This window comes from Propithecus coquereli, unplaced genomic scaffold (assembly GCF_000956105.1).
Source record: "Propithecus coquereli isolate 6110/MARCELLA unplaced genomic scaffold, Pcoq_1.0 Scaffold77, whole genome shotgun sequence".
NCBI lineage: Eukaryota > Metazoa > Chordata > Mammalia > Primates > Indriidae > Propithecus > Propithecus coquereli.
In genome coordinates, this window is record NW_012153840.1 from 7,167,284 (window position 1) to 7,183,945 (window position 16,662).

General features: G+C 50.4%; 1 protein-coding gene across 1 annotated transcript in view; it reads left to right on the forward strand.

Annotated features, from left to right (window-relative positions):
• Positions 1-1,090: 1,090 nt before the first annotated feature.
• The window catches only part of ENO1 (enolase 1, (alpha)), a 16,984-nt gene continuing 1,412 nt past the window's right edge, over positions 1,091-16,662 (forward strand). Inside the window, exons 1-11 of the mRNA XM_012662510.1 lie at positions 1,091-1,274; positions 3,671-3,764; positions 6,789-6,884; positions 8,313-8,371; positions 10,286-10,355; positions 10,837-10,970; positions 11,498-11,720; positions 12,840-13,037; positions 13,912-14,113; positions 14,672-14,780; positions 15,104-15,162. Of these exons, the coding sequence (XP_012517964.1) occupies positions 3,680-3,764; positions 6,789-6,884; positions 8,313-8,371; positions 10,286-10,355; positions 10,837-10,970; positions 11,498-11,720; positions 12,840-13,037; positions 13,912-14,113; positions 14,672-14,780; positions 15,104-15,162 (1,235 nt within the window). The 5' untranslated portion in view covers positions 1,091-1,274; positions 3,671-3,679. The remainder of the gene's footprint in view (positions 1,275-3,670; positions 3,765-6,788; positions 6,885-8,312; positions 8,372-10,285; positions 10,356-10,836; positions 10,971-11,497; positions 11,721-12,839; positions 13,038-13,911; positions 14,114-14,671; positions 14,781-15,103; positions 15,163-16,662) is intronic.

Sequence of the window (16,662 nt, forward strand, 5' to 3'; positions counted from 1 at the left end):
CTCTCACACTCACAGACCAGGGGAACATTGAAAAAATACAAAAATAACTATCACAGAAAGTGATCATCTCAGCCCTCCCTTGGAGTGGAGAGGGTATGCTGCAGAGCTTATTTTTTAATGGCGTGAGTTCTTTCTTGATCAGAAAGATAAAGTCACTCCACCAGCTCCTTCCTGGTTTTCATTCGCCAGACCACAGTGGAATATTACCGGTCTTTAACTTTGAGAAATCCCCCGGGTCTATGTGAAATTCCAGTCCCAAATCATTACATAGATGGTTCACGAGTATCCAGGTAGGTTTGATCTAACCCTCTAGATGCGAAAGGGGGTGGGGAGAGATATGAAGTCTCCCTTCAAGATTCAACATGGACGGGAGCTAGAGGATGAATTAACACTGGGGGAACCTGCGGGGATGCGCCTGGTACGCAGGAAACGCTCAAAAAGTATTCGGTAAAATTAAAGTGAACCTTCTTTTTGACTCCCTGGGTCTGATATTCGCCTCAGGCCGCTGCAGCAAGGACAAAGGGACGGGGTCACCTTGGGTGGCAAGCTGGAGCCCCGGCGCAGCCAGGCGGCGCAGCGCGCAGGCGCGGGGGCCACATGTGGCCCCCGGCAGCCCCCAGCTCTCCGACCCGGGAGTGCGGCCCGAAAGCGCGGCCTGTCAACGTCCGACGCCGACGGGTCTCGCGGTGGGGCAGGGAACTGGAGGGACGGGTAGGGGGGCGGGCCGCGAAGGTCGTCACCAAGGTCGTGGGCTGGACGTGCGGCGCCAGAGCGACGCTAAGTGCGTGCGGAACTCGCAGTACGTGACAGAGCCCCGAGCCCTCATGCCCGCCGCCCCATCCCCATTCCTCGCCCGGCGCTCCGGCTCCACAGACCCCAGCTTGTCCCAGGGGTCCTAGTGCCAGCCTGGGGTCCTAGTGCCACCTGCACCCCAATATAGCCGCTGGGGAGTCGGGATCCCACAGGCCCTACAACCCACATCCCGGGTAGTCGCCCCGCTTTCCCGGCAGCGATGGCTGCCGCAGTCCCGCCCCTTTCCTGGAGGTGAAAGCCGGAGTGACGGCGCTCGGGACCAATGGCGAGGCGACACTGAGGGGGCGTGCCCCAGAGGGGGGAGTGGGCGTGGTCTCCCTGAGCTGGGCAGGAAGTCGGGGCGGGGCAGCGCTGGAAGGAGCTGCGGGGACTTGGGGCGACAGACCACGCCGGCATAACGCTCACCTCTGTGTCTGCAGCACCCTCTGCTTCTGTCCTGGGCAACGAGAGCCGGCGGCCAGGTGAGGACGCCGGAGAAGGGCTGCCGAGCAAGCGTCGGGCAGGCGGCGCGGGGTTTTACGGGCTTGCGGGGCCCCTTCCTCTCAGGGAGACCGCGAGCTCGCGGGCTCAGGTTGGAGGGGTCGTCGGGCACGTGCGCACCGCCCTCCCGGGCGGGGGCCAGCGACTTCTGCACACCCTGGGGTCGCGGGCGCGGCGCCGGGGGCACTTGTGGGGCGGCCGATTTCTTTGGGCTGGGGGGAAGGTGCAAATCAACATGTGATTACGGAGTTAGGGGCCGGGTAACTGTACTCGGAAGGTCAGGGGCAGCACACGCGGGCCGTTAGGACAGCGGGAGCTGGGAGTGGAAGGTGCTTTCTCCATCAATAAATAGTCAAGTAGAAGGTTATTTGGAGAGATGCAGATTGAATCCCCGGTGGTCATTAGAGCCAGGCCCTTCCTAAAATGGAGGAAGGGGCCGGGAGACAAGAGATGCCGGAGATGCTGCAGTCCCCTCCCCCACCAGCGGCCCCGCGTGCACTCGTGGCTTGCGGCCTGCAGTTGAGCGTCTGGGTGTCCAGCCTATTGCTGCTCCGGAATAAGTAGTGACTAATATGATTTCGAGAAGGTGCTTATTCTTGAGCAAACTGCAGCAGAGCCGTTGAATAACCGGGCGACCTCGCCCAAGTTAGGCAATAGCTGCTCCCCAGCTCCCCGGCTGGCCACCAACAGTCGGGCCCTGATCTGACTTAGGACGTATTTTAAGAAACTTCCTGTTGGTAGTTTCCTCTGCGATGTGTTCTTTCCCCAGGGCGGTGTGGACCATTGGTTCACTTGCCTTTCGAGCCCACCTAGGCCCTGACTGCTCGGTCCACTTAATCTGCCCCTTGGGGCGGGGTTCAATCGCAGCAGTTAGAAGCAGTGAAGACTGGCAATCATACGCCCAGTCTGCTCCCTGAGCATTTATGACATTGGAGAGTAGTTTTTCAGTCCACTTTAAAGATAAGCTATATTTTGTATTTCACATCATGAATGAAACCAAAAATGCTGAGATATTGTAATAAAATTGTGTTTAAAGGTGCATCTGAAATCCACATAGGAAATCACAATTGTGGCCTGGCAATGGAGGAGAGGGAAATTGGAAATGGCCTGAGGGAACTTTTTGGGGTGATGGGAATCTTATGCAAGTATAAAATTTGCCAAAATTCAAGATGAACAGTGATTTTAAAAACTAGATACCTTTTTCTTGGCTAACGAATACACTGCATTGTTACAGCAAAACCACAGAAGTGATTTCAGAATCTAATTTTTAAATTTAAAAATACACCGTTCGCTGCTTCAGAACGTTCTAGACAAGATGTTGGAGACAAGCCCAGCTAGATAATGGCTTCTGAACACTAATTCAATTCCTCTCATCCACTTCAGTTCCATAAGTTGTTCAGTTCGTTTCTTCTTTGGAGAGCCCCAAGGGAAAAGAGCAAGAAAGGGACTTTCTTTGAGGACTTGCCGTCTGCTCTTTGTTGCTGCAATTTTTTTAAGGTGTTTTCAAAGGAAGCTTCTTCCCTTGAAGTATCCTTGTGTTCAAAGATAGAATCTTTCCTCTATTTACAAATTACAACATTTCATAAATAGTTTTTTTTAAATGAAGTGAAATGCCCTTGGAAAGAAATACTAATTAGATGTCATTATTGGTGTGTCCTATCTTGCTAACGACCCCAATACTGTGAAATTTGAAAGGCCCAGAAAGTGGCAGCAAAGATCACCACACACATACCAGGGAGCTAGTTAGTTATTCCTGACTCCAAACTCAAAATTTCTAACTGATTATCTAATACCAACCAATTGAACATGATACTGTCACCTCAAATTTGATTCCATGAATTATATCCCAAACTTTTAATTCACTATTGTACTATAAGCCAGATTTTTCTCCTGGGCCTCCCACCCCCTTCTTTTTGGCATCGTTCCGGATGGTTTTTCTTGTGACCTTCATGTCCATTTGTTCTCGGTTCCTTTCCATTCCCGTGCCAGCCCTCATTGTTAACTAATGACAACAACCAATTTCAGACTTCTCCCTCCTGAGCCATTCTGCATGCATCGACACATTAATCTTTCTATTGTAGTTGGATTTGATTTCTCCCTGACACACATATTCTTAGCCTTTTTTGCTTATAGGACGAGAAATCAACTGCTGGGATTTAGGGCCTTCCAGAGCTGGGCCCAACCTACGTTTTTAGGAGAACTCCCACTGCTTTCGGGCAGGCTTTTTTCCTCCACTCAAACCAACTTTCGTACATCCAATGTTTAGTCCAGTGCAGATTCTTCCTAGCCCAGGAACCCTCAGAAGTGATCCCTTGGATGAATGAGCAAATGCTGCATGGTGGTTTATGGAAAATGTGAACTGTGTGTTTCCTCACAGAGATTCACCATGTCTATTCTCAAGATCCACGCCAGAGAGATCTTTGACTCTCGTGGGAATCCCACTGTTGAGGTCGATCTCTTCACCTCAAAAGGTATGTGCCACCTTGGTTTCCATAGTTCCTCTACCACACTTCATTTAAAAATTTTTATGACGAAGCCTTAGGCAAGAAAAAGTCTGTCGTTTTAACAGGTTTTTTGTTTTTTGTCTGCACGTGCAAGTAGGTTGTGATTACTGACTGAGGGGCTTGGGGGATTATAGGTCATGAAGTCCTTGTCTTGGTGCTTCTTGGTATTTAAAACAGACCCCAAGTTGACTCCTAGGTCAATGAGGTAAGGAAGTAAGGCGAGACCTTGTCCCTAAAAGGACCCATCACTAGTTGTTGGCTAACAGCTTGCTGTGACCAAATAAGCAGATATGGTGTGATAGGATGGTCATTCTCTCTTGATAAGGAAAGATTAGGGGAGTGCCTGCAAGTGTAAATATAGCGCTCATCTGTGTATCCAGAAATCACTCCTAAACCAAGGATGGGGACAGTTTTTACTTTTGGCCATTAAACCAGTCTAGAGCTCTTATTTTTATTTGGCTGTAAGTCCCCATAGGAGGAGTTTTCTCATGTAAAAACACAATAGAATGGGGACTCTTAAAAACTCCCTGCTTTTTTTTTTCTTACTTTAAGAAGAAAATCCAGTGCCTCAGTAGCCCTGTGTTACCTCCAGCAGCGACTCCGCTGTTTTATAAATGGCCATAGTGGGTGAGGTTGGAGAAGGAGGTTCGGGCAGGAGAATCACTCAGCCATGCTGAGCACATGGCGCTGCCAGTCAGAGCTGAGTCACTGTGAGTCACAGGCCTAGCAGTGGATGGGGCCCCACCCTTCCTCTCACCCCCTGCCCTCCCCCTCAGCAAGAGAAGGGTCCTCAAGGCTCAGCTTCATTGAGCAGAGACTACCTGTGTTCTGCCTTCAGTTATTTGCTGTGTAGGAGGCACCCCCAGTGGGCTTTCTTCTGAACATGTGCTTTATGGTGAAAACCAAGGGTTCTCAAAGGAGACCAAGAATGTCCCTTCATCAAATGAGATTGGCTTGCTTAGTCAACAGGTGGAAATTTCCGCTCAGAAATTAATGAACTTGAAACAACTATAAAAGATCCCAAATGCTAGAAGATTGATGGGAGGGGGGGCATTTTCTTTGAAACACTTTAAAATGATTAAAACTAAAATATTTTGAAATTGAAATAAATGGAGCTTACTTTCTTGTGTGTCTTAATCCTTTTCAATCAACCTGAAATGGTAGGTTTGTTAAGAGCCTTTCGTATCTCTTTTATTGACTTTTGGAGCAGTTTTAGTTCACAGCAAAACTGAGCAGAGGGTACAGACAGAGTTCCACGTACCGGCTGTCCCCACATAGGCACAGCCTCCCCCACTATCAACATCCTGCACCAGAGCAATGGACCTGCGCTGCCATGTCATTATCACCCAAAGTGCATAGACTTTGAGCCTCTTGTTTTCATCTCTTCACCTAATCGAGTGCAGGGTGGCTGAGTAGGAAGCTAGGATGTGTTTCAAGAAGAATACATGGCCGGGCATGGTGGCTCACGCCTATAATCCTAGCTCTCTGGGAGGCCGAGGCGGGCGGATTGAGCTCAGGAGTTTGAAACCAGCCTGAGCAAGAGCAAGACCCCGTCTCTACTAAAAGTAGAAAGAAATTAATTGGACAACTAAAAATACATAGAAAAAGTAGCCGGGCATGTGGTGCATGCCTGTAGTCCCAGCTACTCGGGAGGCTGAGGCAGAAGGATTGCTTGAGCCCAGGAGTTTGAGGTTGCTGTGAGCTAGGATGACGCCACGGCACTTTAGCCCGGGCAACACAGTGAGACTCTATCTCAAAAAAAAAAAAAAGGAGAAGAACGCGTGTCCTGGTCACACATGCATCGCAAATGCAGCATGGGACACTTTTTCTCTTGGTCGATTTGCCTTCACGCACCCACCAGCTCTTCACACTCCTCAGATGGGGAAATCCCTTCCACCTTCGAGAGGCTGCCTACACTTCCTGCTCCCCTAAACCTCTCTGCCGCATGTAGCCAGATATCTGTAGCACCTTTCTTGACACTGTCCTTGTGCCTTCTCCAAGATTTGCCATTTTTATACTTCACAGAATAGGTTTAGCCAGATGGTTTAGCCTATTCTGTATCTGCGTGATTGCCTGATTCATTGCTTATGTTATTAAACTCTACACTTTTTATTGTCTTTATTTTTTCCCTGGTCCATCCGGTTTCCCATTTCCTATAGTGCAGAAAAACCCCCAAAATAGTATTTATCACTGTCCATATTGAAACAGATGAGCTACAGAGATTTCGTGTTGAGCTGGTTGATACTCCATTTTTACTTTATAACTTCAACATAGCTACCAGAACATCTTAAGTCCCCTACGTGGCTTGCATTATATTCCCACTGGACAGTGCTACGTAGGGTGGTCCCTAGACCAGCTGCCAGGGTACCAGCTGCAGGCTCATTAGGCTCAGACTCTTGGATCTCTGTCATAATCTGCCTTTTTTTTTTTTTCTTTGAGACAGAGTCTCACTCTCTTGCCCTGGCTAGAGTGCAGTGGCACCATCGTAGCTCAAACTCCTGGGCTCAAGCAATCCTGCATCAGCCTCCCGAGTAACTGGGACTACAGGCACATACCACCACACCTGGCTAATTTTTCTGTTTTTTTGAGGAGATGGAGTCTCGCTCTTGGTCAGGCTGGTCTTGAACTCCTGAACTCAAGCGATCCTCCCGCCTCGGTCTCCCAGAGTGCTAGGACTACAGGTGTGAGCCACCGCGCTCAGCCAGAATCTGCATTTTAACAAGATTCCCAGGTAGTATGTGTGCACATTAAAGTATGAGAAGCTCTGCTGTAGACCATTTTATACTAGAGAAATCCATCAGCTTTGCAATAGTGTCTGCATTGCAGAATGATAAAAACGTGAAGGGCACGAAGAATGGAGGAGACGGTTTGAATCATCTAGCTGGTAGGAGGAAGAAACTGTACTCTGATGACAGATGCCATCCGTGAGTGGGAGGGAACTTAGATTTGTGCAGTAATTGAATTGCTGTTATTTTTTTCCTCTTCATCCAGGTCTCTTCAGAGCTGCTGTGCCAAGTGGTGCCTCAACTGGTATCTATGAGGCCCTAGAGCTCCGGGACAATGATAAGACTCGCTATTTGGGGAAGGGTAAGACCTGGAGCCCATAGCCACAGCCTCCCCACCTCTAGCCCACTCCTGGCTTTTCTCAGACCCCTCCTACTCTGGGCGGGACTTGCATTTGTGGGTGGTGAGCCTGACCTAACTCACTTTGTGAACAGAGAGCAGTGCTGGGAAAGTTGTCGTGTTGATTGCAGGGTTCCTAAGCCTATGAACTCAGGGTGAAGAGTTTCAATGCTCGTTTCTACTGCAGTTTGTCTCCAATCTGCGCAATCCTCCTTCATGGTTAAGGCAGGGAACCCGAGGGGAGGAGGGCCTGTTAACTCACACTAAGGCAAAGCATTCCCTTCTCTCAGGAAGGCTCTGTGGGCCTTCCAGGCCACCTGTCCTCTTGAAGGACAAGAAAGTATCTGAGGAAAGTCTAGCTAAGGGCCGACCATTAATGATGACCTACAGATGAGTCATTGTGGTTTGGGACCATTTTTTTCTGTTGCCTGATTAACAGAAGCTCTGTGGCAAAGCCATCCTCTGGTCGGCTATATTAAAATTGACTTGTTAGTGTGTGCCTTTCACCTTTCTTTAGGTAGAAGCTTCGTGACCAAATCACAGAAAAGCATGTAGCATTCTAATTGGTTTTGAGGGGATGAGGCAAAAAAATTCAAAATATCACCATGGTGTGTGGTCCTCCAAAGGGCCACAGCACAGAGACAGATGCATATGTGGTATTAACATTTAGCAGAGAGCAGTTAGGGGGAAAGGCTGCAGGGGAGGGTGATAAGGAAATATGGTGGAGAAGCGGAGATTAGAGTTGCAGCGACGGTGCTGGAGGGAGGCTGTGCATTCAGTCCCCGTGAGTGCTGCGGAGAGGGCTGTCCACACGTAAGCATGTTGCCACCGTTCAGTGGCCTGCGTGGGTACTTGTCTGGAAATAGGCTCTCAATAAGTTAGCATTTGCGGGCGAATAAACGCATGGTCCCTGAAATACTCTTCTCTGCCTTCCTGTTTCCTTGCTTTCTCTCACTTCCGGTCCTCCTTCACCTGTTCTCTTCTGAGTCTCATTTTTCCTTCTTCGTCCATCTCTACTGGGCAGGCGTCTCCAGACCCGTTAAGTATATTAATGAGTTCCTGGCACCAGCGTTGTGCACTCAGGTAACTCACTGGGCAGCCTGTAGTTTCTGCAGCTGGCATTTCCAGCGCATGGTCTTGCAGCTAACCTCCCGGCAGTTGGTTCTGAGCGGGTTGCTCTTTGTGTGGCTCTAACCCCTGGGCTGCTGTGTGAGAGCACTCAGACTGGGCCGGACAGTTCTGTCATTCTGGGGGTGGGGGCGGGATTAGAGGCCCCATGGACCGTTTCTTGGCGGGCTCTGGGTCAACAGCATCAGCAGTTCTCTCTAGCAGTGCTGCTCAAGCCTGTCTCTAAAAGTAATGTCAGTAATTTGATGTGATTGTTCCTTCTAGGTGTCTCAAAGGCTGTTGAGCACATCAATAAAACTATTGCGCCTGCCCTGGTTAGCAAGGTAGGACCTGCCTCCTGAAAACTCATGAGTATTAATGCCACCAGAGCGTCTCCCAGGCCCAGGGGCTTTCCTGTTTACGGAAGAGCTTATTCTGAGAGCTGCTGAAACCAGTTGGATTCCCTGTTGTGCATGAGAACAGTCCATGCATGACGTAACTCTAACATAGCCCGCTGCCCGTGTGTCCACTTCTGATAGCACGTGGAATTGGATCAAAGGAATGAGGACTGTCTTAGAGCCATGTTGTTGGGTTTTTTTTCTCCTGCAACTATCTTGACCTTTGAGAGCAGCTCTCAGGGGTGTTAGAGGTAGTGTCTGCGGTGACTAATTTCACATGAACTTTGGAATTATTTACTGTTTCTACTGACTTTGCTTTTAACAGTGGAATTCCTGTTAAATAAAATCTCACTTGAAACCTCAGTGTTGAACAGGTAAAAGTAGAGCTGCTATAGGTAAAACACAGCTGAGGACCTAGCAACCCAACCAGCTCAGCAGGGTTTTGTCTCATTTTCCTCCCGGTGGCCCACCCTTCCCTACATAATTCCAGTGGAGCTCCCCAGATGGAACAGTTTGAAAACCCTTGTCTAGAGGAGCTTGCTAAGCCCCGCCCCAGCCTCCTTGTCTAGTCCCTCCCCTCCTTGAATTTCTCCTGTATCTGATAGAAAATGAGATGCTTTTTTGTTGTCTCTGTTCCCAACTTGCTTTTTGTGGGTAGAGGATGAGGTCTCATTATGTTTGCTAGGCTGGCCTCAAACTCCTGGACTCCAGAGATTCTCCCACCTCAGCCTCCTAAGTAGCCGAGATGTAGGCCCACACGCCCATGCCCAGCCCCACTTGCTGATTTTGGCCTGACCTTTGGGGTTCTCTGTAATTGCTCCCCATGGGACTGGTCCCCAGTGGAAGTTTCTCATTGCTGCTCTGCCTACACACGCCCTGTATGCCAGTCTCCTGGGAACCTCCCCACACACCTCATTCTTTGTCCCTTACGCGGCATGAACTGACTCAATGAGCAGCGCATCCCTTGACATTGTTTTCCCTTGGGGGAAGCATACTTCCCTGTTTGTGTGGATTGGCCTCTGAAACTGCCTGCTTGGGTGACTGCTTGCTTTTTCCAGGGATGCTTTGTCAAAAACCACAGAAGACACCAATTTGTTAGCATGGCATGATGGGGTTATAGATGATTTTCTTGGTGTATTTTAGTTTTTATGTAAGGAACATTATGTATATAAAACCATGCATTGTTATGATTCATTTATGAAGTTTTGAAAGTAATGCTGGTTTTTATTAAAAAGTTACTTTGAGCCAGTTCTCAAGACATCAGTTTTATTACTTTATAGTTGCACCAAAAATACTCATTTTGCTCAATCGTCAGATGTTTTGGTAAATGATTTTGGGCTCTGGAAATCCTGCCTCCCCGCAGGACGAAGGCTCACCGTCAGTCAGGCAGCCGAGGGTGGGCAGCAGAGCTTACCTTTGAAGGGAGCTTTGATGTTCGTTTATTGCCCACAAAAGTCACGGTCGTTGGTAGTGGCAGCCTACGTGCTTACATAGCGTGTACCAGACAACTCTGTCGTTTGTGTGATGTAACTTTGGACACCCCAGGTGGACTGCATTCCTTGTGATACGAGGAGTGCGTCTCTGAGCCTCCACATCTGTTTCCGTGCTGGGTGACAGATGCCTGAGACTGTCAGAGCAAGTGAAAGGCCGTTTTGTGCCTCCCCATTGAGTTTTCTTTTTTCCCCTTATACCCTTTTTCTTTTTTTCCTTTTTTTTTTTTTAACCTATTAAACAAACATAGAGCACAGAATTGATGTTGAGTGTGCAAAGTTTTATAGATTCATGGCGGGAGTGTGAAGGTTATGCAGATGGAGCAGCGCCTGCCCCTTCTGAGTGCTCTTCCCTCCCTCTCCCTCGTAGAAATTGAACGTCGTGGAACAGGAGAAGATTGACAAACTGATGATCGAGATGGATGGAACAGAAAATAAATGTGAGTGGCCCAAGGTGGAATCTTTGCTGGGGAAGATCGTGAAGTCTCTTGAAGACCTTTTAAAAAACTTCTGGGGAGAGATCATATAATCCCTAATGATGCACTAAATGACAATATGTGGTCTCTTCCTGTTCCTGGGCTTCACCTTAAGAAATCACATTTTTTAAAAAATATGGGGAGCATAACCAGGTGATAGCAGCATGTCTATATGGTTACTCAAGAGGTTTGCCCTTTAAAATAAACCAAGCAGTTTGTGCAGTTTGCTAGAGTTCATCAACCAAAGAAGGGGCTCTGACTTAGGGGAGAGATGCACGTGGGGCCACGTGGAATGCTGTTTGCCTTCCTAGTTTGAGCGTTGAACATGAGCTACGATGGGGGAGAGGGGACGGTCCAGAATGCAACTCAAGGCGCTCCAGGCCTGCAGAAGAAAGGTTAGTGAGTAAGAAGCACCTTCATTTCACTCTGTTCTCTTCTGTTATAGCTAAGTTTGGTGCAAATGCCATTCTGGGGGTATCCCTTGCTGTCTGCAAAGCTGGTGCTGTTGAGAAGGGGGTGCCCCTGTACCGCCACATCGCCGACTTGGCTGGCAACTCTGAAGTCATCCTGCCGGTCCCAGTGAGTGGCTTATTGGAACTTCCCGAGCGAGCAGTTGGGGGTGTCAGCTTTCTCTGTGTCTTGGTCTCCTACACGTGAGACTCCCCGCACAGCTCCCCTGCCCCTTGCTAAGCATGACCTCGAGCAGGTGACTCAACTTCCCTGCACCCCAGGTTCTTCATTTGTGACAAGGATGGCAGTTGTACTTTCCTTGTTAGGGTGTGTTAATTGATACAGTGGTGAGTGTCTCTCCTGATGATAAATGTTGCAGTTAGCGAAAGAGACCTGGTGAGAGCCAGGTGTGGTGGCAGGCGCCTGTGGTTCCAGCTCCTTGAGAAACCACAGTGGGAGGGTCGCTGGAACCCAGGTGTGTGAGACTAGCCTGGGCAACGTAGCGAGACACCATCTCAAAAAAGAGAGGGCCCCGCTGATGCTCCCTGAGGACCAAGTCTTGAGCTCATCCACGAGCCAGGTGACTGGACGCGAGGGGCTTGCTGCTCCGTGGGCTCTCTGGGCCTGGTGCCATGCTTCTCTGCTCTGCCCCCCAGGCTTTCAATGTCATCAACGGCGGTTCTCACGCGGGCAACAAGCTGGCCATGCAGGAGTTCATGATCCTCCCTGTCGGTGCGGCGAACTTCAGGGAAGCCATGCGCATCGGAGCAGAGGTCTACCACAACCTGAAGAACGTCATCAAGGAGAAATACGGGAAAGATGCCACCAATGTGGGGGACGAAGGCGGGTTTGCTCCCAACATCTTGGAGAATAAAGAAGGTAAAGGCTCCAGAGGGATGCCTGGGCTGTGTCGGGCCATCTCCCTCCTGTGGGAGGATCTTCCACACGGCCACCTCGGGAATAGTCATCTTTCTACCTTTTGTTCAGAAAAGTGGTCACGTCGTTTTAAAGGAGAATAGAAGGAATTTCCTTATTTATTTGATTTCTGAATGCCCTGCTCCTTGTCGAAGGCAGGCTGGTCGGGGTGTGGAGAGACAGTTTATTCCTCACAATTCCTGCCGACCCTGCGATGGCAAAGGCTTGAGATCCCCTGTGTGGGAATGTCCCGGTCGTTCAGTTCCAGAATATGATCAGTACCTATTTGAGTAAATTCAACTAGAGCAATCATTAAACAGGCTATGTTTTGTTTTGGTTTTGCTTTGAATCCTCAGCATAGTTAAGTGGGAAAATTCTAGAGAGTACAAAAAGTCTTGGGACAAGAATTATTCACTGCTGAGTTCTTTGTTTTGGAAGGATAAAGAGTGTGCTTAAGCATATTTCTGTTGCCTTTAAGGGCAACTAGTAAAAGAAAGAAAATAATCCATTTGTTCATTCAGCCATATGAGATTGCCGATACTTGGCCATTTTTGTGCTATAAAAAATGTCCCTTTCCCGTGGTTTTGCCTAATAGCTTGAGGATCTTTGGTGCCGCGGGAGCCAAGTGTCTGTCTGCTCTGTGGGCCGGGCAGCGTGGCCGGGTCAGGCTTGGCACAGCCTGGAGAGAGGCGCTTGCTGTCTGGCGCTCCCCTCCAAGGCTCCCCCTTGGATCCCAGCCTCGGCTCTATTTAAAGCCTGTTCCTCAGGACAGCTGATCTCAGCTGGTCACTGTCACTGTATCTCGGCCAGCACAGCTGTTCCTGGGCAGTAGATTTCGGAGCATTTGTCAGTGGGAAAGACTGTTTTCCCAGGAGCTGCACTGAATTTCCTGATTGGTGATGCACCAAGGGCTCCAACCAATGGTTTCTTGCCCCAAAGGGGAAAAAAGTAACTGATGTCATCAAAACCGACAGTTGGGCCCAAACACCGCCTACTCTTCGTATTATAGCCCGTTGGGCAGCTGTTGGAGGGAAATTTTATCTCTACCTATTTTCCAAACTGGTTGCCACTGTCTCTTTCCAGCCTTGGAGCTGCTGAAGAACGCAATCGGAAAAGCGGGCTACACCGATAAGGTGGTCATCGGCATGGACGTGGCCGCCTCCGAGTTCTTCCGGTCTGGGAAGTATGACCTGGACTTCAAGTCTCCCGATGACCCCAGCAGGTACATCACACCTGACCAGCTGGCCGACCTGTACAAGTCCTTCGTCAGGGACTACCCAGGTGAGTGCTCCTCCTGCAGCTGCAGCGGCTGGCTGGCTGGCAATGGCTGCCAGGCCAAGGTGGGGGTGTCTGTGCTACACACCTCCCCTCGGGGCCTGTGCCGGGGCGGGGCGGGGGGCGGTGCACACAGTGTGCATGCACAGGGCTCACAGAGGTTCCTGGTGTAGCAGGAGTCTCAGGAGGTGGTTCTTCAGGAGCCAGCAGTGACATTGTGTGTGAGTCGTTCTCGGTGCAGTTACTTCCGTCCCCGTTGCAGCAGCTTCGTGGAGCAGATGCCGTCTGTGCTCCATTACACAGACCAGGAAACGAGCCTTGAGAATCACGGTGGCCGCTTGTTACTGAAATGTATGATGCTCCCTGTGAGCTGGCTCCGTTCTAGGCTCTGGGCATGCTTTAATGCACACAGGTTAGCGACTGTTACTGCCGTTTTGCAGGAGAGGAAGCTGAGGCACGAGTGGTTTAATAAGCTGCCGAGGGCCTGCAGCAAATGATGGAGCAGGAATTCTGACCAGGAGGCCTGGCTCCAGAGTCTGCATTTTAGCACCACACTAAATAATTTAGCCAAGCTTGGCCACGGCTCCTACTCAGGTCTTCATGCTTCTGAGGCTGCTCCATTCTTATTCTCAGTGGCACTGAGCTCAGACCACCTTAGGCAGTTTAGTATCCTGGTTTTTAAAAAAGTCTGCACCCAGGATTGTGGGCTTCTGTGCCCTGCTGCAGGAGTAGGTTGGTCGGGCTGAGGTGGGGAGCTGTTCCTGTCCCGCGGGTGAGAGTGGCGTGAGGCCAGGTGAGCCGAGAGGCAGGCGGGGCTCTGGGCATTGCGGTTCAGCAGACGGGGAGCATCACCCTGAGGGGCCTGTCTCTCCTTCCTCAGTGGTGTCTATCGAAGACCCCTTCGACCAGGACGACTGGGAAGCTTGGCAGAAGTTCACGGGCAGCGCAGGAATCCAGGTGGTGGGGGACGATCTCACAGTGACCAACCCGAAGCGGATTGCCAAGGCCGTGAGTGAGAAATCGTGCAACTGCCTCCTGCTCAAAGTGAACCAGATCGGCTCCGTGACCGAGTCCCTTCAGGCGTAAGTGTCCTCGCAGGAGAGCAGCTTTCACACAGCTAGAGATTGTGAATCAGAACCGGGGCTCCTTTGTTCTGGTGCTGGGGAGTCTGGCTGACTGGAGCTGCGCACACCCTGGAATTGTGACCGTTTTCGTGTTTGAACTCCAGGTGCCTTTTAAAGTAAGCGAGTGCACCACGCACGGGGCTGGGGCGTTGAGCAGTGGTGGCCGAATCCTGACTCCTTCGTGGCCCTAGACATGTGGCTTAATTTCACCCGGAGAAGGCTGTTCAGTGAATGAACGCAGTGAAGGGCTGTCAGACAAGCCTAGTCTCTCTCCTCAAGGGAGGCTGAGCCCAGTGTTTGAGCCATGCCTAGAGGGCTGCAGAGATCTTGGGATGGAGTTCAGAGGAGGGTGAGGGTTACCCTCTTGCTCTCCAGGCAGCCCCTAGGTGTTGGGAGCTCTAGCTCCTCTCGGTGGCCCCTCCATCAGCCTCCTGCCAGCGCTGAGGAATAACAGCATCAGGTTCGTGGTACCGGGACATGGGGTGTCGTGCCATCGGGTTGTCTCTTGGCTTCCAGGTGCAAGCTGGCCCAGTCCAATGGTTGGGGCGTCATGGTGTCTCATCGTTCTGGGGAGACTGAAGACACCTTCATTGCCGACCTGGTGGTGGGGCTCTGCACTGGGCAGGTAAAGAGCTGCTTAGAATGAAAGGTTCTCTTTATTTTTCTACCGACCTCAACTTCCTGGGAAGACCCAAAACCAGTGGGGGGTGGTACTCGATAAAGCTGTTAGAAGGGGGGGCTGTGTTTGCCCTCTGTCCCTGCCGTGGTTCATGAGCCTGAACAGGATGGGGTCGTGCGTGCCCTGCCTGTGTGTTTTTACCCCCACCTTCCTAGGACCAGAGATCCTTCTGTAGAAACTCTCTCTGGCATGGTACCCTCCCCTTGCCCGAGATGCCCATGAAGACTCAGTATCCACTACAAGCAAATGTGACCGTTATTTTCTCCTAGATCAAGACTGGTGCACCTTGCCGATCTGAGCGCTTGGCCAAGTACAACCAGCTCCTCAGGTAAAGGGGGTTCCTGATAACCATGGGCCTGTGGTTCACCCACTCGGGGGTTTGCACTGCATGTGGGCACAGCCCTCCACCAGGAGCGCCTGGTTCTGGGGGATGTGCAGAGGGGTGCACGGTGCTGGGGCCTGAGCAGGGTCAGGGTGGAGCAGAGTTAGGCATAGACTCTAACCTAGGGCACCTGGCACCTCGTGCTGCCATCTTCTGGTGGGAGACGGAATGGGCTCCTCTTTGACCGTTCAACCACAGTGTTTTTAGAGCTGTAAGAGCCCCTTAGTGATTATCATTTTCAGCTCATTTACCCTGGTTTTGTGGATGTGGAGCCAGGACTTAGAGAGATGAAGAAATTGGCAAATGGCTGCATTTCCACTATTTAGTGCTATTGGGTGTTCTGGTTTCCCCTCTTTCTCATCTCACTGTCCTTGGGAGGAGCCTGGGCACAGGGAACCCTCCCCCTCCCTCCCTCCCTCCCCCCCCTCTTTTTGTATGTCTATTTTTTCCTTCTTTTTTTATTTCAGAATATTACAGGGGTACAAATGTTTTGGTTACATAAATTCCTTCCTCCCTCCTTTCCTTCCTCCCTCCCTCCCCCCCCTCTTTCTTCCTCTTTTCTTTCTTCTGTGCTGATGAGAGCGCTTCCATCTCTGGGCCAAGGAGAGGGAAGTACCTTTCCATTTAGGGCAGGGCGGGCCGGGTGATGATCCAACCCTTCTCTACTCAGAATAGAGCCAGCTTATCAGTGACTGTTTGTTTTGGCCTCGCCTCCCAGGCGGATAGAGGATGTGACTTCAATACTGACCTTCAGGTCCTCTTGGGTTTGGAACATGCTTCGAGGTCTCAGACAGACCCAAGAGCTGTGAAGCCAGGGCTGGGTTTTAGAAGCCTCGCTGGCTGTCAATAATCTGGCGGTGACGGTGGAAGATGATGATTTTATTACTGGGACTGTTTGTGATGGTTCATTTTTTCATTGCAATGTACAGAAGGCTTCTTTTTTTTTTTTCTTTCCTGTGGATGGTCTCGAGAAATAATCCCTGGCCAGTATTTCCTGAGCATTTGCTATAACGCATGCCAGGTTCTTTGTTAAGTGCACTGCCTCTACGAACTCATATAATCCTCATGACAGATTTGGGAGGCTGGATTCGAGTCTTTACAATGGCCCCTGAGGCTGTGTGGTGTCTGAGAATTTCCCCTTAACCTGTCTCCACTTACCTTCTCCCACTAACCCATTCTCCTTCAGCTACACCAACCTCCTCTGGTTCTGCCAACACACCAGGTACCTCCCTGCCCCAGGGCCTTTGCACCAGCTGTTCTTTCATCCTGGAATGCTTTTCCCCCAGCTACCCTCAGGATTCCCTCTCTCCCCACCCTCAGATGTCTGCTCAAATGTTGCCACATTAGAGAAGACTTCCCAGATGTCCCTATTTAAATTTGCACCACTTGGCCAGGCGCGGTGGCTCATACCTGGAATCCTAGCACTCTGGGAGGCCGAGGCAGAAG